General features: G+C 45.2%; 1 protein-coding gene across 1 annotated transcript in view; it reads left to right on the plus strand.

Annotated features, from left to right (window-relative positions):
* LOC140211486 (arrestin domain-containing protein 3-like) overlaps positions 1 to 27,174 on the plus strand; it is a 72,057-nt gene that overhangs the window by 39,282 nt on the left and 5,601 nt on the right. Inside the window, exons 2-6 of the mRNA XM_072281228.1 lie at positions 2,438 to 2,510; positions 2,593 to 2,746; positions 10,558 to 10,660; positions 12,494 to 12,750; positions 24,656 to 24,818. Coding sequence (XP_072137329.1) covers positions 2,438 to 2,510; positions 2,593 to 2,746; positions 10,558 to 10,660; positions 12,494 to 12,750; positions 24,656 to 24,818 — 750 coding nt within the window. The remainder of the gene's footprint in view (positions 1 to 2,437; positions 2,511 to 2,592; positions 2,747 to 10,557; positions 10,661 to 12,493; positions 12,751 to 24,655; positions 24,819 to 27,174) is intronic.

A 27,174-nucleotide genomic window follows, 5' to 3' on the forward strand; every position in this document is an offset into this window, starting at 1 on the left:
CATTCTTGCTAAGGAGAGAGTGCAGCATAGGTTCACTGGGTTAATTCCAGGGATGGCAGGACTGTCATATATTGAGAGATTAGAGCGACTGGGCTTGTATACACTAGAATTTAGGATAAGAGGGATCTGATTGAAACATATAAGATTATTAAGGGATTGGACACACTAGAGGCAGGAAACATGTTCCCGATGTTGGGGGAGTCCAGAACCAGAGGCCACAGTTTAAGAATAAGGAGTAGACCATTTAGAATGAAGTTGAGGAGAAACTTTTTCACATAGAAGGTTGTGGATCTGTGGAATGCTCTGCCTAAGAAGGCAGTGGAGGCCAGTTCTCTGGATTCTTTCAAGAAAAAGTTAGATAGAGCTCTTAAAGATAGTGGAGTCAAGGGATATGGGGAGAAGGCAGGAACAGGGTACTGATTGTAGATGATCAGCCATGATCACAGTGAATGGTGGTGCTGACTCGAATGGCCTACTCCTGCACCTATTGTCTATTGACACCCCATAAGTTTGAGGCTATGCCCTCTAGTTCTGGATATCTCCACCTTAAGAAACATCCTCTCCACATCCACCCTATCTAGTCCTTTCAACATTCTGTAGGTTTCAGAGATGCCCACACATTCTTCAAAATTCCAGTGAGTACAGGCCCAAAGTTGGTAAACACTCCTCAAATTTTCACCTTTTAATTCCTGGAATTGTCTTTGTGAATCTCCTCTGGACACTCTCCAATGACAACACATTCTTTCTGAAATAGGGCCCAAAACTATTGACAATACTCCAAGTGCAGCCTGACTAGTGTCTTATGGAGCCTCAGCATTATCTCCTTTCTTTTATATTCCATTCCCCTTGAAATGAATGCTAACCTTGCATTTGCCTTCTTCAGTCCTGACTCAACCTGTAAGTTAACCTTCTGGGAGTATTGCATGAGGACTCCTAAGTCCCTATGCACCTCTAATGTTTGAACCTTCTCCCCATTTAGATATTAGTCTGTCCTCCAGGACCATGCCAGAATCGAGTGATTCTTGAAAGATCGTGACCAATGTATCCATTGTGTCTCTCAGTACTCTGAGGCTAATTTGGAGTATTGTGCAGGTTTGCTCGCATGCCCACTGGAAAGATTTCAAATTGATTGGAAGAGGCAGAGGGATTTTTCAAGAATGTTACCAGGACTTGAGGGCCTGAGTTATAGGTTGAATAGTTTTGGTCTTTATTTCCTGGAGTGTAAAGATGTATACAAAATTGAGTGGTATAGATGGGGTAAATGTTAAACAGGCTTTTTCCACTGAGATTAAGTGGAACTAGATCTAGAGGTCATGGTTAAGGGTCAAAGATGAACTCTTTAAGGGAAATATGAGGGGCAACTTCTTCACTCAGGGTGGTGAGAGTGTGGAATGAGCTGCCAGCGCAAATGGCGGATGAGGGCTCGATATCAACATTTAAGTGAAATTTGGATAGGTACATGAATGGGAGGGGTATAGAGGACCATGGTCTAGGTGCAGGTCAATGGGACTAGGCAGATTAATGGATCAGCATAGGCTGAAGGGCTTGCTTCTGTGCCTGAATGTTCTATGACTATTTCCACTATTATTTTTTGCCTTTACTTTTGCTGGACGCTGTGGTTAGCACGACACATTCACAGCTCAGGGCATCAGAGTTCTGTGTTCAATTCCAACATCACCTGTGAGGAGTGTGTACATTTTCTTTGGCTGCTCCAGTTTCCTCTCTGTCCAAAGATGTGTGGGTTCGGAGCTTAATTGGTCATTGTAAATTGTCCTGTGGCTCAGGTTAACTAGTGGGTTGCTGGGTAGTGCTGCTTGAAGGGCCTATTCCGTGCTGTGCAGTACTGTGCCAAAGTCCTTGGCACTTGTATAGCTTGAGTGCCTAAGACTTGTGCACAGTACCATATCTGTCAACATGGAATGGAGAGCAAGTTTATAAATCTGGCAGGAGCAAAGGATATTGGGAATGGTGAGGCTGATGTGCCATGGGAGGGATGTGGGACAGAAGGAGTGCCAGGGACGGGATGGGGGGCGGGGGGTGGGTGGTGTTGTTACAGGTGCAGAAACACCCAACACCAAGAGACCAGGCAAGCTCATTTGATTCCAAATAATTGGTTTATTGATCATTACAGAATGTCTTGCTGGTGCTTCCCACTTCCTCCCCTCTACTCAACCATGATTCCCCTCTCCTTGCCCCCTTCCCACTCTCAGTCCACAATAGAGACCCACATCAGAATTGGGTTTATCATCACTCACATATGTCATGAAATTTGTTTTTTATTGTGGCAGCAGTACAGTGCAATTTGTAAAATTACCACAGTACTGTGTTTATATATAATGTATTCTCTAGACTATTCAACAGTATTGCATCTATAAATATTTCTGAAGATAACTCAAAAGCAAAATACTACAGATGCTAACTGAATTTGTTTCTACAGAGTCTTCTGATGAAGTTACAATGTTGACATCCGGCAGGCATGAATATCCATTCAGTCTTGTGCTTCCACAGGCGTGAGTTATGACAGAGAAAATCATTAACGTGATTCGTTATTAATAAAGATGATGCTTCATATTGGTTTATGTTCTCCAACAGGCCACCAGTACCTTCTTCCTTCAAGGGTAGGCATGGCTATGTGAACTATTGGATGACAGCCAAACTGCACAGACCTTGGAAACTGAGAACAAAAGTAAAAGAACCATTCACGGTACTTAACCAGATCGATGTTAGTGCTCCCGGACCACTACTGGTAGGTTCCACAGAGTTTTGGGTGAATGTCTAATAAACCAGTTTACAATATTTGGTTCTGTTCATTCACAAAATACTGACAGCTTTTACTGGGAAAGGGTGGGGGCAGAAAGGTCAAAGCCCTCATGCATTGAATTACTTAAGTCCAATTCAATCACAGCATGGTGGTGTAGTGGTCAGCACAATGCTTTACAGTACCAACAATCCGGTTCAATTCCCGCTGCTGTCTGGAAGCAGTTTGTACGTTCTCCCTGTAACCACGTGAATTTGCTCTGGATGCTCCAGGCTCCTCCCAAATTCCATATACCTGCAGGTTGGGGTTAGTAAGGTGTCATCACCATTACATGCCGGGTTATATGACATGTGTGATCATGATCTGTGACCATGTTTGTTCTTGGCAAATTTTCCAACAGAAGTGGTTTGCCATTGCCACCTTCTGGGCAGTGTCTTTACAATACAGGTGACCACAATCAGTATCAGTACTCTTCAGAGACAGTCTGCCTGGCGTCATAACCAGGACTGGTGACATGCACCATCAGCTGATGTACCCATCCACCTGCTGCTCCCATGTCTGGGGGGCGGGAGTGTGTGAGGAGTAAGTAGGTGCTATACCTTGCTGATGGGTACTTGCAGGCTAACAGACGGAAACAGCGCCTTACACCTCCTGTGGTAGAGGTGTACCTCCACCCTGCAACTCGTAGTGGTAAGTTACAGGCATGCTAAATTGGCACCAGAAGCATGGCGACACCTTGCGGGCTATCCACAGCACAATCCTCAGACTACGTTAGTCATTGATGCAAACGGCACTTTTCACTGTACATTCCAATGTACTTGTGACAAATAAAGATTATTAATATTTTTCTAAGTCTTAGATTTGTACTCAAAATCAGGTAAGTAAACAAATATGACTAAAACTACTTCATAGGAACATAGAACATAGAAATGTAGAAAACTCACAGCATAATACAGGCCCTTAGGCCCACAATGCTGTGCCGAACATGTACTTTAGAAATTACCTAGGGTTACCCATACCCCTCTATATTTCTAAGCTCCACATACCTATCCAGGAGTCTCTTAAAAGACCCTATCGTATCCACCTCCACCACCGTCACTGGCAGCCTATTCCACACACTCATCACCCTCTGCGTTTTTTTAAAAAAAAACAAACTTGCCCCTGACATCTCCTCTGTACCTACTTCCAAGCACCTTAAAACTGTGCCCTCTCATGTTAGCCATTTCAGCCATGGGAAAAAGCCTCTGACTATCCACACAATCAGTGCCTCTCATCATCTGGTAGAACTCTATCAGGTCACCTCTCATTCTCCACTGCTCCAAGGAGAAAAGACCAAGTTCGCTCAACCTATTCTCATAAGGCATGCTCCCTAATCCAGGCAACATCCTTGTAAATCTCCTCTGCACCTTTTCTATAGATTCCACATACCTCTTGTAGTGAGGCGACCAGAACTGAGCACAGTGCTCCAAGTGGGGTCTGACCACTGTCCTACATAGCTGTAACATTACCTCTCGGCTCCTAAACTCAGTCCCACAGTTGATGAAGGCCAATGCACCATATGCCGCCTTAACCTCAGAGTCAACCTGCGCAGCAGCTTTGAGTGTCCAATGGACTCGGACCCCAAGACCCCTCTGATCCTCCACACTGTCAAGATTCTTACCATTAATACCATATTCTGCCATCATATTTGACCTATCAAAATGAACCACCTCCCACTTATCTGGGTTGAACATCTGCCACTTCTCAGCCCAGTTTTGCACCCTATCGGTGTCTTGCTTTAACCTCTGACAGCCCTCCACACTATCCACAACACCCCCAACCTTTGTGTCATCATGAAATTTACTAACCCCTCCCTCCACCTCCTCATCCAGGTCATTTGTAAAAATCACAAAGAGTAGGGGTCCCAGAACAGATCCCTGAGGCACACCACTGGTCACCGACCTCCATGCAGAATATGACCCGTCTACAACCATTCTTTTCCTTCTGTGGGCAACCCAGTTCTGGATACACAAAGCAAGGTCCCCATGGATCCCATGCCTCCTTACTTTCTCAATAAGCTTTGCATAGTGTACCTTATCAAATGCCTTGCTTGAAATCCATGTACACTACATTTACTGCTCATCAACATGTTTAGTCACATCCTCAAAAAATACAATCAGGCTCGTAAGGCACGACCTGCCTTTGACAAAGGCATGCTGGCTATTCCTAATCGTATTATGCCTCTCCAAATGTTCATAAATCCTGCCTCTCAAGATCTTTTCCATTAATTTACTAGCCACTGAAATAAGACTTACTGGTCAATAATTCCCTGGGCTAGCTCTACTCCCCTCCTTCTTGAATAAGGGAACAACATCTGCAACCCAACAGTCCTCCGGAACCTTTGCTGTCCCATTGATTATGCAATGATCACTGCCAGAGGCTCAGCAATCTCCTCCCTCACCTCCCACAGTAGCCTGGGGTACATCTCGTCCGGTCCCAGAGACTTATCCAACTTGATGCTTACCAAAAGTTCCAGCGCATCCTCTTTCTTAATGTCTATATGCTCAAGCTTTTCAATCCACTGTAAGTCATCCCTAGAATTGCCAAGATCCTTTTCCGTAGTGAATACTGAAGCAAAGTATTCATTAAGTACCTCTGCTATCTCCTCTGGTTTCATACACAGTTTTCCACTGTCACACTTGATTGGTCCTATTCTCTCATGGCTTATCCTCATGCTCTTCACATACGTATAGAATGCCTTGGGGTTTTCTTTAATCCTGCTCGCCAAAGTCTTCCCATGGCCCCTCGTGGCTCTCCTAATTTCCTTCTTATGCTCCTTCCTGCTAGCCTTAGCTTTTCTTCTTGACTAGATTTTCAACAGCCTTTATACACCACGGATCCTGTACCCTACCATCTTTCCCCTTTCTCATTGGCACATACCTATGCAGAACTCCACGCAAATATCCCCTGATCATTTGCCACATTTCTGCTGTACATTTCCCTGAGAACATCTGTTCCCAGTTTATGCTTCCAAGGTCCTGCCTGATAGCTTCATATTTCCCTTTGCTCCAATTAAATGCTTTCCTAACTTGTCTGTTCCTATCCCTCTCCAATGCTATGGTAAAGGAGATAGAATTGTGATCACTATCTCCAAAATTCTCTCCCACTGAGAGACCTGACACCTGACCAGGTTCATTTCCCAATACCAGATCAAGTACAGCCTCCCCGCTTGTAGACTTATCAATTTATTGTGTCAAGAAACCTTCCTGAACACACCTAACAAACTCCACCCCATCTAAACCCCTCACTCTAGAAGAATGCCAGTCAATATTGGAGGAAATTTAAATCTTCCACCACAACAGCCCTATTATTATTGCATCTTTCCAGAATCTGTCTGCTTATCTGCTCGTCGATGTCCCTGTTATTATTTGATAGTCTATATATAAAAAAAACAGTAGAGTTATTGACCCCTTCCTGTTCCTAACTTCCACCCACAGAGACTTAGTAGACAATCCCTCCATGACTTCCTCCTTTTCTCCAGCCGTGACACCACCTCTGATCAGCAGTTCCACAGCCTCATCTCTTTTGTCTCCCTCCCTGTCCTTTCTGAAACATCTAAATCCTGGCACTCTAAGTAACCATTCCTGCCCTTGAGCTAGCCAAGTCTCTGTAATGGCCACAACATCATAGCCTCAAGTACCGATCAACACTCTAAGCTCATCTGCTTTGTTCACGATGCTTGCATTAAAATAGACACATCTCAAACCTTCGGTCTGAGCGTATCCCTTCTCTGTTATCTGCCTGTCCTCCCTTGTGCACTGTCTCCAAGATTTCTCTATTTGTGAGCCAACCGCCCCTTCCTCTGTCTCTTCAGTTCAGTTCCCACCCACCAGCAATTCTAGTTTAAACTCTCCCCAATAGCCTTGGGAAACCTCCCTGTCAGGATATTGCTCCCCCTCGGGTTCAAGTGCAATCCATCCTTATTGTACAGGTCGTGCCTGCCCCAAAAGAGGTACCAATGATCCAGAAATCTGAATCCCTGCCCGCTGCTCCAATCCCTCAGCCATGCATTTATCCTCCATCTCACTCTATTCCTATACTCACTATCATATTGAGCGTATTTCTAAATTATCATTAAAGCCTATTTCCTCTTGGCCTGAAACACAGTTGTTCATTCCTGCCCCATAGATGCCCCATGACCTGCTGAGTTCCCCAGGCATTTTGTGTGTGTTGCACAGGAAAAGCCTCCTGAAAGGTTACAACATTTAAGAGACTGAAATGTTTCTTTGCCGTGAAACCTTCCCCTTGTCATTGATAGGTAGTGATGAGGAAGGGCTTGGTCAGATTCAGAGAATAGGCAGACAGGCTACTGTGTGGGGAAGTGTATGTTTGTGCACTTTGTGGAAGGAATAAAGGTATTGACTATTTTATAGATGGGGAACAAATTCAGAAATCGGGTGTAAAAGGACTTGGGAATCCTTGAGCAGGATTCCCTAAAGGCTAACTTGCAGGCTGGGTCTTTGGTAAGGAATGTGAATGCAATGTTAGCATTCATTTAGTGAGGACTAGAATATAAAAGTAAGGATGTAATAATGAGACATTAAGGATTGGTCAGACCATATTTGGAGAATTGTCAGTAGTTTTGGACCCCATATGTGCTCACACTGGAGAGGGTCCTGAGGAGCGTTTCAAAAGTGATCCCAGAAATGTCTGGGCCTGTACTCACTGCAGTTTAGAAAGATGAGGGTGTGGGTGGGGGAATCTCAACGAAACCTATTGAATATTGAAAGTGGATGTGGTGAGGATGGTTCCTTTGTGGCTGAGTCTAGGACTAGAGGGCACAGCTCAGTGTAGAAGGGTGTCCCCTTAGAACAGACAAAAGGAGGAATTTCTTTAGCCAGAAGGTGATAAATCTGTGGAATCTATTGCCACAGACGGATGTGGAGCCCAAGTCATTGGGTATATCTAAAGCAGAGGTTGATAGGTTCTTGATTAGTAATGGTGTTAAAGGTAATGGGGAGGAGGCCGGAGAATGGAGTTAACATGGAAAATGGGTCAGCCATAACTGAACGGAGGAGCAGACTTGATGAGCTGAATAGCCAATTCTGCTGCTATGTCTTCTGGTCTAAAAATATGGCTAAATTGACACTCTACACAAGTTCCTCTGCTTGTTTGCCGTTCTTACACTGGATACTAATATCTGCTGTTGGTTATGTTTCTATCTCCACCTCCTCGCTTAGCTGAGTTCTGTATCCACATTCATTCATTTCACTGCATTCACAACCTGATTTTTAAAAATAAAACAGGGTTATGCATGTGCACTAAAACTCTGAAAATATATTAATATATTAACTTGAATGTGTCCACATCAAGGTGAAGCTGTACTAGAGTTGTGTTCTTCCCACACTCTTGTACGGGTCAGAATGCTGGCACATAATAGAGAACGTCCGTGCCAAGCTGTCATCATTCCACACCATGAGCCTCTGGAAGATCCCCTGTATTTTCTGGTCAAGAAAGATCCCCAACAATCATCATGAGGAAACACTGGAGATGGATTGGGCATGCGATGAGAAGAGAGGCTTGCTCTGCCATCGAGTCATCACGTCATTGGACCTGTGAAGGGTGGAGGAAACACGAGAGATCAAAGACAACTTGGTGCCATATCGTAGAGGCAGAAATGAGAACCCCGAAACACACCTGGGCACAATAGAGAAGATGGCCAAGGGCAGACAGAAATGGAGGGGGGCTCCATTACTATTCTAAATGCCAGTTGCATAACAGGCAGTATCTAACTAATTTGATAATCGCAGAAGAAAGGGGATTGGCCAAAAATCATAAATAAGGTTTGTTCCACCTTTTTAAAAAAAACACACAAATCATTCCGCTAGAGACTTCCAGGTATTTTGCAGTCGAGTTCAAGTTCAGTTTATTGTCATTCAACGATACACATGTGTACCACCAAATGAAACAATGTTCCTCCAGACCAAGGTGCACAACACAGTACATATAACTCACACACTTAACATGTAAAGTAATATTACGACAAATATATTAACAAATAATGTGCATACAGTATATGGTGCAACATAAAAGCAAATGGTATAACATTACCGGCATATCATACATGATCAGACCTGCATGGTGGCAAGGTGTTCAGTTGTCTTGTAGGTTTTTGTAAATAAAATAGCAGAGGCATTTAAAGTTTAAGAAAGACTGTAACAGCTCCCTTCTTGTCCTCCAAGCACTGAACAGAAAGTGTGGTTTAAAAAAAACTGCACGTGGTAATGTCATCATGACAGACCAGTCTCTGAAAGAAAACTAAACACAGTGTCAGTGGTCGTGAATTATGCATATGTTTCCACCTCTTACATTCCTCTGGAGTCTTGTGGCCTGGGAGAAGAACAACTGACCTCAATTCTGATTTTTATTTTTATATTGAAACCTTTGACCCATTCCGGAATATGCCAGAGCATAGATTCTGCTGTTAAATTGTCCTGATAAAGGGTCTTGTCCTGAAACTTTGGCTGCTTATTCCTCTCCCTAGCTGCTGCCTGATTTTCTGAGGTCAGCAAACAGAACTACTAACTTTTCTATTAATTACACAGTTTTTGGACTACGAACACTGCAATCCACAGCTTGTAATTTCCCTTTGGGAGTTGTGCTTTAGAACTGACTGTACGGCCTGGCGTTTTTGCGGAATTCTGAAGGATTTGGTGAACTGGATTCTCGATAATGTAGGTATGGCCACGGCAGCCATTGCTGGAGTGGACTTCTGGCTAGATTGAAGCAGCAGGGCCTGGGACCTGGACCGAAAAATGAACCAATGTTTAGCTGATTTAAGTGCCGAGCCAGATAAAAATGATCAAGGTGTCAAGGGCAGAGGATGAGCTGATGTTCAGCTCACTACTCCGGGAGGCTTAATGCACTGCAGCTCTGACCTCACTCTGCAGCTACATGGTCTGCAGCCGTTGAGCTCCTGGACCGGCTTCACTCGCCTCAGCTCTGAACTGGCTCTGTGACTGTGGACTCACTTTCGAGGACTCTGCGAATCATGTTCCGTGTGTTATTTGTTTACTTTTTTATTATTTGCACGATTTGTTTTTTTTTACACTTTGGCTATTTGACAGTTGTGTGACATTTTTTTCATGGATTCTATTCTGTTTCTTTGTTTTGTGGCTGCCTGCAAGAAGACAAATCTCAAGGTTGTATATGGTATACATACTAAATGTATTTTGAACATTTTGAAATTTGCTGGAGTTTTTTTGGAAGACTGTTGTGGCACTTTGTATGTGGTCACTAAACACTGTAAAATGTGATTTTGCTTTTAATTTTGTTTTCAGTGCACATTTGCTTCCTGTGAAGTCCATGCAGAAGGTATTGTTGGCCGATGTATAATTAGTGTTTGATTCGCATGATTGTTTTGAGGATATTGTGTATATTTTTGGATATGATCCTAAACCACTGAGCACATCTGCTGTCATGGGAAAGTAGCATCCATTATCAAAGATCTCCACCACCCAGGTCATGCTGTCTTCTCACTGCTGCTGTCAGATAGAAGGTACAAGAGCCTCAGGATTCACACCACCACGTTCAAGAATAGTTACTACCCCTCAACCATCAGGCTCTTAAATAAAAGTGGATAACTTCATTTACTTGCCCCATCATTGAAATGGTCCCACAACTGATGATCTCACATTATGGACTTACTATCTCATTATCTCGTGTTCGCATTATTTATTGCTTTTGTGGAATCTCAAAATTGCATATGGTATATATACTTGAACTTTGATGGAAGTCGGTGTTTAATGTTGATTTTACAGCAGCCGCTGTCAGTAATGGATGAAAAAACTATTTGTTGCTGCTGTTGTGCCTCAGGACCAGTCGTGCTAAATGCCAAAATTGATCGGAAAGGATACGTTCCAGGTAAAAATCTGGAGCACTGGAAACTGTTGAATTTCCTACCCTGTGTGTATCACATTCACAATAACGTAATATTCAACCACCACACGCTTTCTATTTAGTAACTTCTAAGTGGTTTCTCAAAACTATTTCTGTCATACTGAATAAGGTGGTGAGAGGGTTTTCACTCCACAATGAGGCCAACACTTCATATTTTGCCTGGTTAGGCTCTAACCTGATGGCATGAACATTGATTTCTTCACCTCCAGTAACTTTTTCCCTCTGTTTTTTTCTCCCCCCCCCGCTTCTATTCCCCACCCCTTGACCTCTTACCACTTCTCCTCACCTGCCTAGCACCTCCCCCTGTTGCCCCTCCTCCTTCCCTTTCTCCCGTGGTCCGCTCACCTCTCCTATCCAATTCCTGCTTCAGCCCTTTACTTGTTCCACCTGTGACCTTCCAGCTTCTTACTTTATCCCCTCTCCCCCACTCATCTGGTCTCATCTATCACATGTCAGCTTCCAGGTAAGTCTCCTCTACACCTCTAAAGCTTCCACATTCTTCAATATAATGAGCCAACCAGAACTGAACACAATACTCCATGTGTGGTCTGACCAATGTTTTATAACATTACCTCATAGCTCTTGGAACTCGCACCCTGAATTTGTTACATTTCAACAGGAAATGCATTGACTCCAGCATGCAGGATGGCGGTTGGTGTGATGCTGTTACTGCTCAGGGTGTCGGAGGTTGGACATGACCTTTAGGGAATATGGAATAAAGAATGGGGAAGGGATGCTGCAGTTCAATCCCAATGTCATTTGTAAGGAGCCTGTGTCGGTCCTCCTGTGGAATGCATGGCTCTTCACTGGGGGCTCCGATTTCCTTCCACAGTCAAAGATGTACCGGTTGGTAGGTTAATTGGTTATAGTAAATTGCCTTCTGATTAGGCTAGGGTTAAAGGAGGGTTGCTGAGTGGCAGAGCCTGTTGCGTTCTGTACCTCGAAATAAATAAATCTAGTAAATTATTTTCTATCTCCCTCCTTTTATGAAAAGAGGTTTATCGTCTGAAGTTTTTAATCTGTCTGGAGCTTTCCAGAACAAAGATTTTGAAGATTACAGCCAATACATATACTATCTCAATACACACGTTTTAAAAACTCTAACCGCCCTGTAGAGTAGTGGTTAGCGTATTCGCTTTAGAGCGCCAGCGATTGCTGATTGAGGTTCAACTCCTGCTGCTGTCTTTCAGGAGTTTCTGTTCTTCCTGTGACCATGTGGGTTTGCTTGGGTTCTTGCTCCATTCCAAGAACATACAGTTAGGGTTAGTAAATTGTGGCCATGTTATGTAGGTGTCAGAATCATGGCAACCTTTGCAGACTATCCCCTATATATCCTCACAGGATGGATTTGACGCAAGCAATGCATTTCACTCTGTTTTGATGCACATGTCACAAAAAAAGCTAATCATAGGCAGACCACGGCAGTTCATTGTTGTGAAAACTTTTCCCAACTATTTATTGTATTTGGAGATGCAGTACAGAACAGGTTCTTCTGGCCTTTCTAGCCACACCGCCCGGCAACCTCTGATTTAACCCTAATCTAATCATGGGACAACTTGGAGTGACCAATTAATTTACCAATTGGTACAGGGAGGATGTACAGAATCCTTGCAGATGATGCTGAAATTGAACTCCAAACTCTGCCTGAGCTGTTATAACATTCAGCTAAAAGCCATGCTACCATGGCAGTCTTCCCATCATTATTATTATTGTAATTTATTCATTGTTTTATTCATCTACTGTAGATTGAGAGGGAATACATAAGATTATGTAAACTGGACTTTGCTCTTTTTCCAGGTGAAACAATTCAAGTATTTGCTGAAATTGAGAATCACTCATCCCGCAAAGTCAATCCAACAGCAGCCATTTTTAAAACAATCACCTACCATGCAAAATCCAAAACAAAAACATCCTCCGAGCTTGTTACCAAAATCCAGGGAGAGGCAGTACTAGCCAGACAGAAAGACAGCCGGATTACAATGCTGTTGAAAATTCCAGAAGTTCCTCCGACACTGATGTACTGCACTATTATCCAGATGGAGTATTCCATTCAGGTAGATAGCATTTTGAATTATACTTTTCAGTGCGGTCAATGGACAATATGACCATGCCACAAAGTGTGTGGTAATGTTCAAGATGGAACTTGCTGTTACAGATATTGCCTTGTTTGTCTTAATATTTCTTCACCCACTTTATTGACTGCTGTCACCCTTCATCAGGACCCCAATCAGTACGATTTAGTTCAAAATCTCTTCTAAATTGGAAGGAAATGACACCAGATTATAATAGAGTACAGAACAAACACATTGGCCCGCAATGTATCTGCCCACCATGCCCACCATTCGGAGAAGGAAGTCTGAGAATCGGAGCGGGAGTGCAGTGGAAGCCATTTTTGAATTTTTCGTTTTTTCATCGGAGTTAAGAGAGGCGGGACTGCTCAGGCGTGTGATGTCGAGCAGTGAAGTGCGGAAGAATTAAAAGGAACACAGCCTTATACAGCGGGCAGCGTCGCTTTGCAGGCTGTGGAGTAAGCCAGGAGCAGAGTGAAGGCCTAAGGGCTTTGGCTCGACGGGCTTAGGCAGAAATGGGTGAGGCGAAGTAGGTTTGGTTTTCAATTTTTCCTGTTATTTGAGGAAAGGGCGGGAAGTATGAGTGTGAGGGAAGCTTGTTGTTCTCGGTGTCGGATGTGGAGGTCCTGGAGTCTCCCAGCCTCCCGGATGTCCACATCTGTGCCAGGTGCACTGAGCTGCAGCTCCTAAAGGACCACATTAGGGAACTGGAGCTGCAGCTTGATGACCTTCGTCTGGTCAGGGAGAGTGAGGAGTTGATAGAGAGGAGTTACAAGCAGGTGATGACACCGAGGCCATGGGAGGAAGACAAGTGGGTCACGGTTAGGAAGTGTAAGGGGAAGGGGCAGGTACTAGAGAGTACCCCAGTGGCTGTGCCCCTTGACAATAAGTACTCCTGTTTGAGTACTGTTGGGCGGGGGGGACAGCTTACCTGGGGTAATAGGGGACTCGATAGTTAGGGGGTCAGATAGGCAATTCTGTGGATGCAGTCAGGAGACCTGGATGGCAGTTTGCCTACCTGGTGCCAGGGTCCGGGATGTTTCTGATCGTGTCTAAGATATCCTGAAGTGGGAGGGTGAGGAGCCAGAGGTCGTGGTACATATAGGTACCAATGACATAGGTAGGAAAAGGGAAGAGATCCTGAAGGAGAATGTAGGGAGTTAGGAAGAGAGTTGAGAAAAAGGACTGCAAAGGTAGTAATTTCGGGATTACTGCCTGTACCACGCGACAGTGAGAGTAGGAATGCAATGAGGTGGAGGATAAATGCGTGGCTGAGGGATTGGAGCGGGGGCAGGGATTCAAGTTTTTGGATCATTGGGACCTCTTTTGGCGCAGGTGTGACCTGTACAAAAAGGACGGGTTGCACTTGAATCCTAGGGGAATCCTGGCGGGGAGATTTGCGAGGGCTACTGAGGAGGCTTTAAACTAGAATGGTTGGGGGGTGGGAATCAAATTGAAGAGGCTAGGAGAGAGGAGGTTAGTTCACAAATAGAGAAAGCTCATAGACAGTGTGTGAGGGAGGATAGGGAGGGGACAGAGAATGGGAGCACACAGACCAAAGATGGAGAGGAAAAGGAAAAAAAAAGTAACAAAGTTGTTTGCTCCATTAGGGATGGACAGAGAATGGGAGGTGGAGAGTTTCTTAAATGCATCCATTTTAAATCTAGGAGCATTGTAAGAAAGGTGGATGAGCTTAGAGCATGGATTGATACCTGGAAATATGATGTTGTAGCTATTAGTGAAACGTGGTTGCCGGAGGGGTGTGATTGGCAACTAAATATTCCAGGATTTCATTGCTTCTGGTGTGATAGAATAGGAGGGGCAAGAGGGGGAGGTGTTGCATTGCTTGTCAGAGAATATATAACAGCAGTGCTCTGGCAGGATAGATTAGTGGACTCGTCTAGGGAGGCTATTTGGGTGGAATTGAGGAATAGGAAAGGTGTTGTGACACTTATAGGGGTGTATTATAGACCACCTAATGGGGACCGAGAACTGGAGGAGCAAATTTGTAAGGAGATAGCAGATATTTGTAGTAAGCACAAGGTTGTGATTGTGGGAGATTTTAATTTTCCACACATTGACTGGGAAGCCCATTCTGTAAAAGGGCTGGATGGTTTGGAGATTGTAAAATGTGTGCAAGATAGTTTTCTGCAGCAATACATAGAGGTACCAACTAGAGAACGGGCAGTGTTGGATCTCCTGTTAGGGAATGAGATAGGGCAGGTGACAGAGGTACGTGTTGGGGAGCACTTCGGGTCCAGTAATCACAATACCATTAGTTTCAATATAATTATGGAGGAGGATAGGACTGGACCCAGGGTTGAGATTTTTGATTGGAGAAAGGCTAACTTTGAGGAGATGCGAAAGGACTTAGAAGGAGTGGATTGGGACAATTTGTTTTATGGGAAAGATATAATAGAGAAATGGAAGTCATTTAAAGGTGAAATTTTGAGGGTTCAGGATCTTTATGTTCCTGTTAGGTTGAAAGGAAAGGTTAAAAGGTTGAGAGAGCCGTGGTTTTCAAGGGTTATTGGAAACTTGGTTCGGAAAAAGAAAGGGATCTACAATAAATACAGGCAGCTTGGAGTAAACAAGGAATATAAAGAATGTAAAAAGAATCTTAAGAAAGAAATTTGAAAAGCTAAAAGAAGATATGAGGCTGCTTTGGCAAGTAAGGGAAAATAAATCCAAAGCGTTTCTACAGTAATATTAATAGCAAGAGGATAGTGAGAGATAAAATTGGTCCCTTAGAGAATCAGAGTGGACAGCTATGTGCAGAGCCAAAAGAGATGGGGGAGATTTTGAGCAATTTCTTTTCTTCGGTATTCATTAAGGAGAAGGATATTGAATTGTGTAAGGTAAGGGAAACAAGTAGGGTAGTTATGGAAAGTATAAAAGGAGAGGAAGTACTGACGCTTTTAAGGAATATAGTCATAGTCATAGTCATACATTATTGATTCCAGGGGGAAATTGGTTTTCATTACAGTTGCACCATAAATAATAAATAGTAATAGAACCATAAATAGTTAAATAGTAATATGTAAATTATGCCAGTAAATTATGAAATAAGTCCAGGACCAGCCTATTGGCTCAGGATGACTGACCCTCCAAGGGAGGAGTTGTAAAATTTGATGGCCACAGGCAGGAATGACTTCCTATGGCGCTCTGTGCTGCATCTTGGAGGAATGTGTCTCTGGCTGAATGTACTCCTGTGCCCACCCAGTACATTATGTAGTGGATGGGAGACATTGACCAAGATGGCATGCAACTTAGACAGCATCCTCTTTTCAGACACCACCGTGAGAGAGTCCAGTTCCATCCCCACAACATCACTGGCTTTACGAATAAGTTTGTTGATTCTGTTGGTGTCTGCTACCCTCAGCCTGCTGCCCCAGCACACAACAGCAAACATGATAGCACTGGCCACCACAGACTCGTAGAACATCCTCAGCATCGTCCGGCAGATGTTAAAGCACCTCAGTCTCCTCAGGAAATAGAGACGGCTCTGACCCTTCTTATAGACAGCCTCAGTGTTCTTTGACCAGTCCAGTTTATTGTCAATACGTATCCCCAGGTATTTGTAATCCTCCACCATGTCCACACTGACCCCCTGGATGGAAACAGGGGTCGCCGGTACCTTAGCTCTCCTCAGGTCTACCACCAGCTGCTTAGTCTTTTTCACATTAAGCTGCAGATAATTCTGCTCACATCAGGTGACAAAGTTTCCTACAGTAGCCTTGTACTCAACCTCATCTCCCTTGCTGATGCATCCAACTATGGCAGAGTCATCCGAAAACTTCTGAAGATGACAAGACTCTGTGCAGTAGTTGAAGTCCGAGATGTAAATGGTGAAGAGAAAGGAAGACAAGACAGTCCCCTGTGGAGCCCTGGTGCTGCTGATCACTCTGTCGGACACACAGCATTGCAAGCACACTTACTTTGGTCGCCAGTCAGGTAATCAAGAATCCATGACACCAGGGGAACATCCACCTGCATCGCTGTCAGCTTCTCCCCCAGCAGAGCAGGGCGGATGGCGTTGAACGCACTGTAGACGTCAAAAAACATGACCCTCACGGTGCTTGCTGGCTTGTCCGGGTGGGCGTAGACACGGTTCAGCAGGTAGATGATGGCATCCTCAATTCCTAGTCGGGGCTTGTAGGCGAACTGGAGGGGATCTAATTGTGGCCTGACCATAGGCCGGAGCAGCTCCAGAACAAGTCTCTCCAGGGTCTTCATGATGTGGGAGGTCAATGCCACCGGTCTGTAGTCATTGAGGCCGCAGGGGTGCAGCGTCTTCGGCACAGGGACGGGGCAGGACGTTTTCCACAGTACAAGAACCCTCCGGAGCCTCAGGCTCGGGTTGAATACATGGCGAAGTACTCCACATAGCTGAGGGGCACAGGCTTTGAGCACCCTGGTACTGACACCATCCGGTCCTGCAACCTTGCTTGGGTTGAGGCATTTCAGCTGTCTTCTCACCTGTTCAGCTGTGAAGCTCACTGTGGTGGTTTTATGTGGGGGAGGGGTGTAGTCATGAGAGCGGGGTGGGGGACTGTGAGGAGGGGTAGGAGAGGAGAGTGGAACATGTGTTGATTGGGGGCCGACAACAGATGGCTCATGTGGGGGATGGGCAGGGGTCACAATGTCAAATCTGTTAAAGAATTGGTTAAGTCTCCGGGTCCAGACAGGATATTCCCTCGGACCTTGAGGGAAGTTAGTGTGGAAATAGCAGGGCTCTGACAGAAATATTTCAAATGTCATTAGAAACGGGGATGGTGCCGGAGGATTGGCGTATTGCTGATGTTGTTCCATTGTTTAAAAAGGGTTCTAAGAGTAAACCTAGCAATTATCGGCCTGTGAGTTTGACGTCAGTGGTGGGTAACTTGATGGAAAGTACTCTTAGAGATGACATATATAATTATCTGGATAAACAGGGTCTGATTAGGAACAGTCAACATGGATTTGTGCGTGGAAGGTCATGTTTGACAAATCTTATTGAATTTTTGAGGTTTCTAGGAAAGTTGATGAGGGTAAAGTGGTGGATGTTGTCTATATGGACTTCAGTAAGGCCTTTGACAAGGTTCCACACGGAAGGTTAGTTAGGAAGGTTCAATCGTTAGGTATTAATATCGCAGTAGTGAAATGGATTCAGCAGTGGCTGGATGGGAGACGCCAGAGAGAAGTGTTGGATAACTGTGTGTCAGATTGGAGGCCAGTGACTAGTGGTGTGCCTCAAGAATCTGTACTGGGTTCAATGTTGTTTGTCATATATGTTAATGATCTGGATGATGGGGTGGTAAATTGGATGAGTAAGAATGCAGATGATACTAAGATAGGTGGAGTTGTGGATAATAAAGTAGGTTTTCAAAGCTTGCAGAGAGATTTAGGCCAGTTAGAATAGTGGGCTGAAAGATGTTAGATGGACTTTAATGCTAATAAATGTGAGGTACTGCATTTTGGTAGGACTAATCAATATAGGACATACATGGTAAATGGTAGGGTATTGAAGAATACAGTAGAACAGAGGGATCTAGGAATAATGGTGCATAGTTCGCTGAAGGTGGAATCTCATGTGGATAGGGTGGTGAAGAAAGGTTTTGGTATGCTGGCCTTTATTAATCAGAGCATTGAGTATAGGAGTTGGGATGTAAAGTTGAAATTGTATAAGGCATTGATAAGGCCAAATTTGGAGTGTTGTGTACAGTTCTGGTCACCGAATTATAGGAAAGATGTCAATAAAATTGAAAGAGTACATAGAAGATTTACTAGAATGCTGCCTGGGTTTCATCTCCTAAGTTACAGAGAAAGGTTAAACAAGTTGAGTCTTTATTCTTTGGAACATAGAAGGTTGGGGGGGACTTGATAGAGGTATTTAAAATTATGAGGGGGATAGATAGAGTTGACATGGATAGGCTTTTTCCATTGAGAGTGGGGGAGATTCAAACAAGAAGACATGAGTTGAGAGTTAAAGGGTAAAAGTTTAGGGATAACATGAGGAGGAACTTCTTTACTCAGAGACTGGTAGCTGTGTGGAACGAGCTTCCAGCAGAAGTGGTTGTGGCAGGTCCGATGTTATCATTTAAAGTTAAATTGGATAGATATATGGACAGAAAAGTAATGGAGGGTTATCGGCTGAGTGCAGGTCGGTGGGACTAGGTGAGAGTAAGAGCCCTAGAAGGGCTGAGATAGCCTGTTTCCGTGCTGTAATTGTTATATGGTTATATGACACCAATTTAAGCTCATCACGTCTGCCTGCACATGGTCCATATCCCTTCAGTCTCTGCCTGCTCGTGTGTCTGTCCAAAAGCCTCTTAAACACTGCTCTCACACCTGTTCCCACCACTTCCGGTAACTTCTTGTACTGTACTACTGAAATAAGCCCGTATGCTGTAGATCAGCCCAGATTCCTTAACGATGTTATAACCAGTGGGAGGTGGTGTGGATAAGCTCCCACTACCAATTAAATGCTCCCAATGGTGTGCATCTCAAATAGCATCTGACAACCAAGTCCATCTCCTGGTCTTTACATGTGACTTAGCTGCTAAGCCTGGTGGATCTGTTTCTACTGACAGGAGAAGGGCAAAGGCGGGTTACTGGCTACTTTAAATCAGTCGCTTCAGGCAGATGGGGCTCATTAGCCGTGGTTGGCAGCTCGGCTAAGAGAAGGAGAACTGATCTCTAACCTTCACTGTTCTGTGGCTTTATCCATTCATGGGGAAGGCTTCAGGAGTAAACCCTGAGGAAAAAATTCGGAGCTGGAGTCCCTGAGGCAGTCTTGTGTTGAATTTAATGCTGACTGGCAATTCCTGCGATGCTGCTGGTACCGATCTGTATCAGCCTCCGCCGTTCCTTTCGGCTCATCGGGTGCATAGAGAGGAGGAACCTGCTGCATGGGTGACAGCTTGCTCTCCATACCATACTGCCCTGGCTTGCGTATCACATGGGGCAGCTGGGATGCATTATCCTTGGTCGACCTCAGTCAATGGATGGCCTCAATTAGTCCACGTGTTGTTGGGACTGTAAGAACTTTAAAATGACAAGCTGACGGGGAGAATGTGTAAACTCCACACGGATGCACAGTTAGGACATCTGGCTCAGTTACAAGAGAGTGTTGGTGAGGCCTGCTAGACGTTTGGCGTCCTGACTGGAGAAAGACTATGCTTACCTTAGAACACCAGCAGCAAAGGTTCACCGGACTGATCTCTGACAAGGCAAGTCTATGGTCGGAAGTGTGCTGGCCAGACACATGTGTTTAGACGAATGAAGAGGGATCTTGTTGAGTTCCTGCCGGGCCACACAGAATGGATCTGGGCAGGATGGGGTTTTCTTCTCATATGCAGAATATAGACAGTGGGTCACAATCTCAAGACATGGGGTGTGATATCTACAGCTGAGATGAGAGTGGTGAATCTGTGGAGTTCTCTGCCAAGGAGAGGTGGTGGAAGCCATGTCATTAAATTTATTTATTTAGAAATACAGTGCGGAATGGGTCCTTCCAGTTCTTCGAGCTGTATCACCCAGCAACCCCCAATTTAACCCTAATCTAATTACTGGACAATTTACAATGACCAATTAACATACTACCCAGTACATATTTGGACTGTGGGTGGAAACTGGAGGATCCAGAGAAAACCCAAGCATTCCACGGGGAGGATATAGAGACCCCTTACAGAGAATGTTAGAATTGAACTTTGAACTCTGACATCCCGAGCTGCAATAGCGTGACGCTAACCATGGCCTTGTATACTTAAGAAGATAGATTTCCAGACATAGAAGTCATAAAGGCACGTATGGAGAGAGCAGGGATATGGTATTGAGACAGGAGGTCAGCCCTGATTGTACCAAATGGCATAGCACCGCGGTCCTCAACCACTGGGCCATGGACCGGTACCGGGCCGCAAAGCATGTGCTACCGTGCCATGAGGAAATGATATGATTTGGCCATAGGAGTCAGCTGCACCTTTCCTCATTCCCTGTCACGCCCACTGTTGAACTTGAACGCACGCGAGGTCATTACCCGCTCATCATCCATGTCAGTGCGGAAAGGAGATCAACTCCTCGAGCTTGCAAGTGGCGGCGGGCTGAAAAGTGTGTTTGACATAACATCCCTGCCGGCATTCTGGATCAAAGTCAAGGCTGAATATCCCGAGACAGTCACAAAAGCACTGAAAACGTTGCTTCCATTTCCAACATTATCTCTGCAATGAATACAACGAAAACTAAATTGTGGAACAGACTGGACATAAGGAACCCCCTTTGAGTATCACTGTCTCCTATCACCCCTCACTGACACCGTCTTGTTGCAGGGAAACAAGCCCAGGGATCCCACTGATTCAGCGATATTGGTGTGTTGCAATAATTTTATATGTTCATACAGGGAAAATATGTGCTGTGTGTTTAATATCCAAACGTTACTTAAAATGTTATGATGCTATTGACTTATAAGTGACTTATATAACCATATAACGATTACAGCACGGAAACAGGCCATCTCTGCCCTTCTAGTCCGTGCCGAACGCTACTCTCACCTAGTCCCATCGACCTGCACTCAGCCCATAACCCTCCATTCCTTTCCTATCCAAATACCTATCCAATTTTTCTTTAAATGATAATATCGAACCTGCCTCTACCACTTCTGCAGAAAGTTCATTCAACACTTAGTTCAAGCTCCCCTGTCCTCCCCTGATAGTTGACATCACTATATTCATGCGAGGAAAATATGTGCTGTGTGTTTAATATTAAATTTGTTAGATAAACCCTTTTAGAAACAAAATTGAGTGTATTAGCCACTTATCACCTATATTCCGGTCGTGAGTAACACCCCCCCCCGAACAGAATCGCCAAAAACGATTTGTAGAAAAAAATCGGCCCGTACACGCATGCACACACTGGTGCCCGCACAAGGCTTCATGGTCATGGTAGTCTTTCTCGGGCTAAGCACAAAGTATTTGACTGCTACTCTTGTCCGTTGGCAACCCTACCCCCCCCCGCCCCCGGGTCGGCCGGTCCGCAAGAATATTGTCAAAATAAACCGGTCCGCGGTGCAAAAACGTTGGGGACCCCTGGCATAGTAGACCTAAACATCCAAATGGCCAACTTCTTCTGTTCCAGTTCCCCATGTTTCCTTCTGTAAATGGCAATTGCATGTCTTCGGTGATTGAATGTGCTTTGTCTTGGGATCCATCTTGCAGTGTGACCAGCACACACAATGTTGGAGGAACTCAGCAGGTCTGGCACCATGTATGGGGCCTTCATCAGGACTGGAAAAGAAGGGGAGAGGAAGCCAGAATAAGGAGGTGTGGGGAGAGGGAGGAGTACCTGCTGCCAGGTGATGGCTGAGACCAGATGAAGGGAAAGATGGTAGGTGGGGGACTGGAAATGAAATAAGAAACTGGTAAGACGTAGTTGGATGAGGTAAAGGGCTGAAGGAGACGAATGTAATAGAAGGGAGTGAGCTGTGGGGGAAGGGGAAGGGGAGCCAGTAGAAGGTGATGAGGAGAGATGAGGGGTAGCCATGTGAGGAATGGAAAAAAGAGGAGGTTGGAAAAATTACTGGAAGTTGGAGAATCAATGTTTATGCCATCAGGTTGAAGGCTACCCAGGCGCAATGAGGTGTCACATGTCCAAACTCAGTTTGGCCTCATCGTGGTAGTAAAGATAAGGCCATAGACTGGTCTGTCACCAGTTGTTTGTGCAAATCTGAGACTAAGTTCTGATAACCTATTCCAAATTATTGCTGCAACATATCTCCTCAGTTAAAGCTGCCATTAAATTAATGAGCAAGGATAGAGGCCTTTTCTAAAAATGGATTCTGTGATGGGTGGCAGAGTATTAATTTCTATTTTCCTCTGAGGGGTCCTTATTAAGGTTTGGCTGTAATCTGATATACTTGTTTTGCCTGTATACAGACGTAAGGGAGAGCTGTACTTGGCTGCATTTCCAGAGCACATTTAAAGCTGTGATATGCATGAGATATAATTAGGCACCTGTTTCAATATAATACAGTGAACAATACAATATCAATATCGTAACTGGATTTTAGATTGCAAAGCTGTTTACAGGCAATTCAAATTTATTCATACAGAGATGCAGTGTGGAATTGGCCCTTCCGGTCCTTTGAGCCACACTGCCAGCAACCCACTGATTTAACCCTAGCCTAATCACAGCACAATTTAAAATGATTAATTACATTACTACCCAGTATAACTTTGGACTGTGGGAGAAAACCAGAAGAACTGGAGAAAACCAATACTTTCTATGGGGAGGACATACAAACCATTATGAAATGCTTTGAGTGACTGTCATGGAGCACATTAATGCCTTTCTCCCAGCTACACTGCGCCCTTTCCAGTTTGCTTATCACTTGAATTGATCCACTGATGCCATAGCCTCTGCCCTCCACTCTGTCCTGTCCCACCTGGCAAATGGGGGTCTCATATGCCAGACTGCTGTTTAGACTTCAGTTCAGTATTCTGTACCATTATACACCAGAAACTGGTGGGGCAACTGTCCTCGCTGAATCTCAGCACCTCCCTCTGCAATTGGATACTGGAATTAGTCAGTCTGTGTGGGCAGCAACATCTCTCATCCCATTACACTGAGCACTGGCACTCCGCAAGGCTGTGAGCTCAGTCCGCTACTGTTCACACTGCTTATACAAGACTGTGTCGCAGGATCCAGCTCAAACAGTGTCATCAAGCATGTAGATAACACAACAGTGGTTGGCCTCAGCAAAAGCAATGATGAGAAGGAGTATCGAGAGGAAGTGGAGGAGCTGGTGAGTTAGTGTGAGAAGAACAACAACCTAAGGCTGAACTTTGAGAAGACAAAGGAAATCATTGTGAACTTCAGAAAAGTGCAGGCAAACCATCCCCCTCCGTGAATACATGGCTCCTCCATACAGAGAGTTAAGCGCACAAAGTTCCTGGGAATTCACATCACAAATGACCTCACCTGGTCCCTTAATATCACCTCCCTGAACAAGAATACACAGCAATGCCTCCACTTCCTAACAAGATTGATGCAAGCAAGGCTCACACCCTCCCACCCCCACCTTGTCTTAACAGGAGCACCATTGAGAGCATCCTGACAAGTTGCATCTCCATCTGGTGTGGGAGCAGTCAAGCATCAGACTAGAAGTCCCTCCAAAGGACTGTGAGAACAGATGAGAGGATCATAAGGATCTCCCTACCATCCATCGGGGACATTTATCAGGAGTGCTGCATACACAGGGCCCCTTATTATCATTAAAGATCCCACCCATCCATCCAGCATTTTTCTTGACTTTTCTACCATCAGCAGGGACTATGATGCATAAAAACAAGACTGGTCAGGATGAGAAACAGTTTCTTCCCCCAGGCCATTAGGCTAATGAACTCCCGGCCACATCGTATTCAAAGAGTCACTGGTTAATCTGTTCCATACCTTTACAATATTTAATATCAATGCACCTTAGTTTGCTACTTATGTGTAATTCATCTGGAGATTTTTTATCCTTATCGTGTGCTATGAGCTTTACACCTTGGTTTGAAGAAACATTGTCTTGTTTCTATATAGTGTACCTTATATTGGCTTGACTCCTTACAGGGGATGCTTGGATTGAGCTCCAAACTCCAAAACCCCGAGCTGTAATGGTGTTGTACTATCTGCTATGTTATCATGGCACCCAGTAAACTGTATTTCTCAAAGTGATTATAAACAATGGAATAATTCAACAAAATTTGTTTCCTCGTTCTTCAGTAGAAGTTTGCAGACTGGATGTGAACCATCAAATGTTTGAATCAGTGTGGCAACTGCAGTGGCTGAGCAAGGACAAAATACAATAGCACATGTTTTGCAAAGAAATAGACAATATAGTTTTTAAATCATTAAGGAAATGCTTGTTTTTCAGGTGTCAGTGGAGATTCCAATAGCAACGAATTTAACCGTCAACTTGCCAATAGTTATTGGTACACTTCCAAAGCATCCTTACGCTGAACCAGCGGGTGATTTTAATCTCCATTATGGGATGGATTACAGTGGGGTAAACCAAGCACTCCCCGTTGGACCTGAAGGTAAGGGCAAGGTTGAGTTATTGGGTGATAGAGCAGAGAAACGGCCTGTTGGGTCCACCGACCATTCTTCTTGAGCCCACCATCCATACTGGGGCAGAGTCCGTCCACAGGAGGTCACCAGAGTCCTCAGTCATGGGTTAATGGGAGGGTGATTGGCCCTGTGGCTTCCACTTTCACCACACTACTTCATACATCTTCTCGATAAGCCTTCCTCTTCCTCTCAGGAATGAGGTCCTTAGAGCTTCTGTTGGAATTTCTGGAGATCTGGGTCTTTACGGGATGGGATGCTAGCCCCATGCTCATTCCTCCTTTTACAGCCGGGCTTGGGACCATCCATGTGGAGTTTTTATGGAGTCACAATTAAAATGAATTCTGTTTGCTTTAACCTTTTAGCTTAAAGTTAACAATTTTTACAGCATTATTCCATCACAGCAATGATAATAAAGTACAATGCAGTGGAACAGAGGCTCAGATAATCAAAACTTTTTTCATTAACCATCATTTGTTTGTAATCTGACGTGTCATATGATGTGGGTGGTCATGGAAAGACCATGACCATGATTGTTCTTGAGGAAATTTTTCTACAGAAGTGGTTTGCCATTGCACTTCTGGGCAGTGTCTTTACAAGATGGGTGACCCCAGCCATTATCAATTCTCTTAGAGATTGTCTGCCTGGAGTCAGTGATATGCACCAGCTGTACATGCGGCCATCCACCACCTGCTCCCATGGCTTCACATGACCCTGATCGGGGAGAGTGGGTGGTAAGCAGGTGCTACACTTGGCCAAGTGTGACCTGCAGGATGGCAGAGGGAAGGAGTGCCTTGCACCTCCTTGGGTAGAGATGCATCTCCACCCCACCATACATCATAGAAAACCCATTTCCGCAAATTCTACACTAAACCATTCCTATTCACTTCTATCACTCTTGCAATAAGAACAATTAGCCTATCAATCTACACCTCTTTCAGATGAGAGAAGAAACTGCAGCACTGGGAGATCCCACCTAGTCATAAGGAAAGGAGACCATACAAACTCTAGAGCAACACACATAAATTTCTGGAGGAACTCAGAAAGTCAGGTAGCAGCTATGGTGGGTGGGGGGGTGGGGTGGTGGGGATGAGGAAGAGTTGACATTTCAAGGCAAGATGTCATGGTCCGGATCGGGGTCCGTTTATATTTAGCTTGTTTACGTTACGATCCGGACCATTGATTCCCTGTTTTCCCATGTCCCTCAACTTTGGTGATTAGAGGCAATTAACACTTGGCTGAACCGGTAGCTTATAGTCTCCGGCTTCCAGCCGTTCGGTGCGGGAGCGTTTGCAAAGTCACCAAGGTATGGCGTGCCAATGTCATCCGGCCGGAGCAAGCCTAGTCTCCGCCCGAAGCGAGTGCTGGTAATTCACCTTTCCTCACCCGAGCAACCCTGTCAAGTTCCCCTGCCAAAGCGAGCCTGCAAAGTTTCCTCACTGAGGTGGGTCTGTCGGTTAACCCACCGGAGGGAACCAAGAACCACTGTCTACTGTTCCCGGACCAAGTCGAGAGCTCGCCACTACCCGGAGGCTCCAAGTCAAGTCCTGGCTCCGGGGGCATTCAAGCACCAAGTCAAGTCCTGGCCCTGGCGGCATTCAAGCGCCAAGTCCTGGCCCTGGCGGCATTCAAGCACCAAGTCAAGTCCCTGCCCCTGGCGGCTTCCAAGTTCTGAGTCAAGTCCTGGCCCTGACGGTCCGTGATTCCTGTCCTACTCCCTTGTCTGAATCCCTTCTCTGCCCCACTCACCTCTAGCCCTCGTCTGCAGCCCCCGCTTGCACTTCGGTCTAGTTCCATCGCCGGAACAAGATAGGTACTGTCTGGTGTTCATTCGTATTGGTCTTGTTTTGTCTTGTTCTTGCCTCCGTGGGGTAAGTCAGGCCATCTTTCTGTTGCTCCGCAGGGAGTCATGTCTTGTCTTGTCCTCGCCTCCTGGGGGTAAGTCAGGCCATCTTGCCGTTGCCCCGCTGGGGGGGTCATGTCTTGTCATGTCTTGTCCTCACCTCCGTGGGCTAAGTCAGGCCATCTTGCCGTTGCTCCGCAGGGAGTCATGTCTCGTCTTGTCTTGTCCTCGCCTCTGGGGGGGTAAGTCAGGCCGTCTTGCCGTTGCCCCGCGGGGGGGTCATGTCTTGTCCTCGCCTCCGTGGGGTAGGTCAGGCCGTCTTGCCGTTGCCCCGCGGAGGGTCATGAGTCCCGGCCCTATGTCCTGTACCCAAGGAGGGGTCCCGACTCTGTGTTCTGAGTAGGTGTCCATGGTTCCATGTACCTGCTCCCCGAGACTGAGGCTCTGTGTGCCCATGTTCCTCCTCTCCCTAGCCCATGTCATGT

The sequence above is a fragment of the Mobula birostris genome, chromosome 17, assembly GCF_030028105.1.
Source record: "Mobula birostris isolate sMobBir1 chromosome 17, sMobBir1.hap1, whole genome shotgun sequence".
NCBI lineage: Eukaryota > Metazoa > Chordata > Chondrichthyes > Myliobatiformes > Myliobatidae > Mobula > Mobula birostris.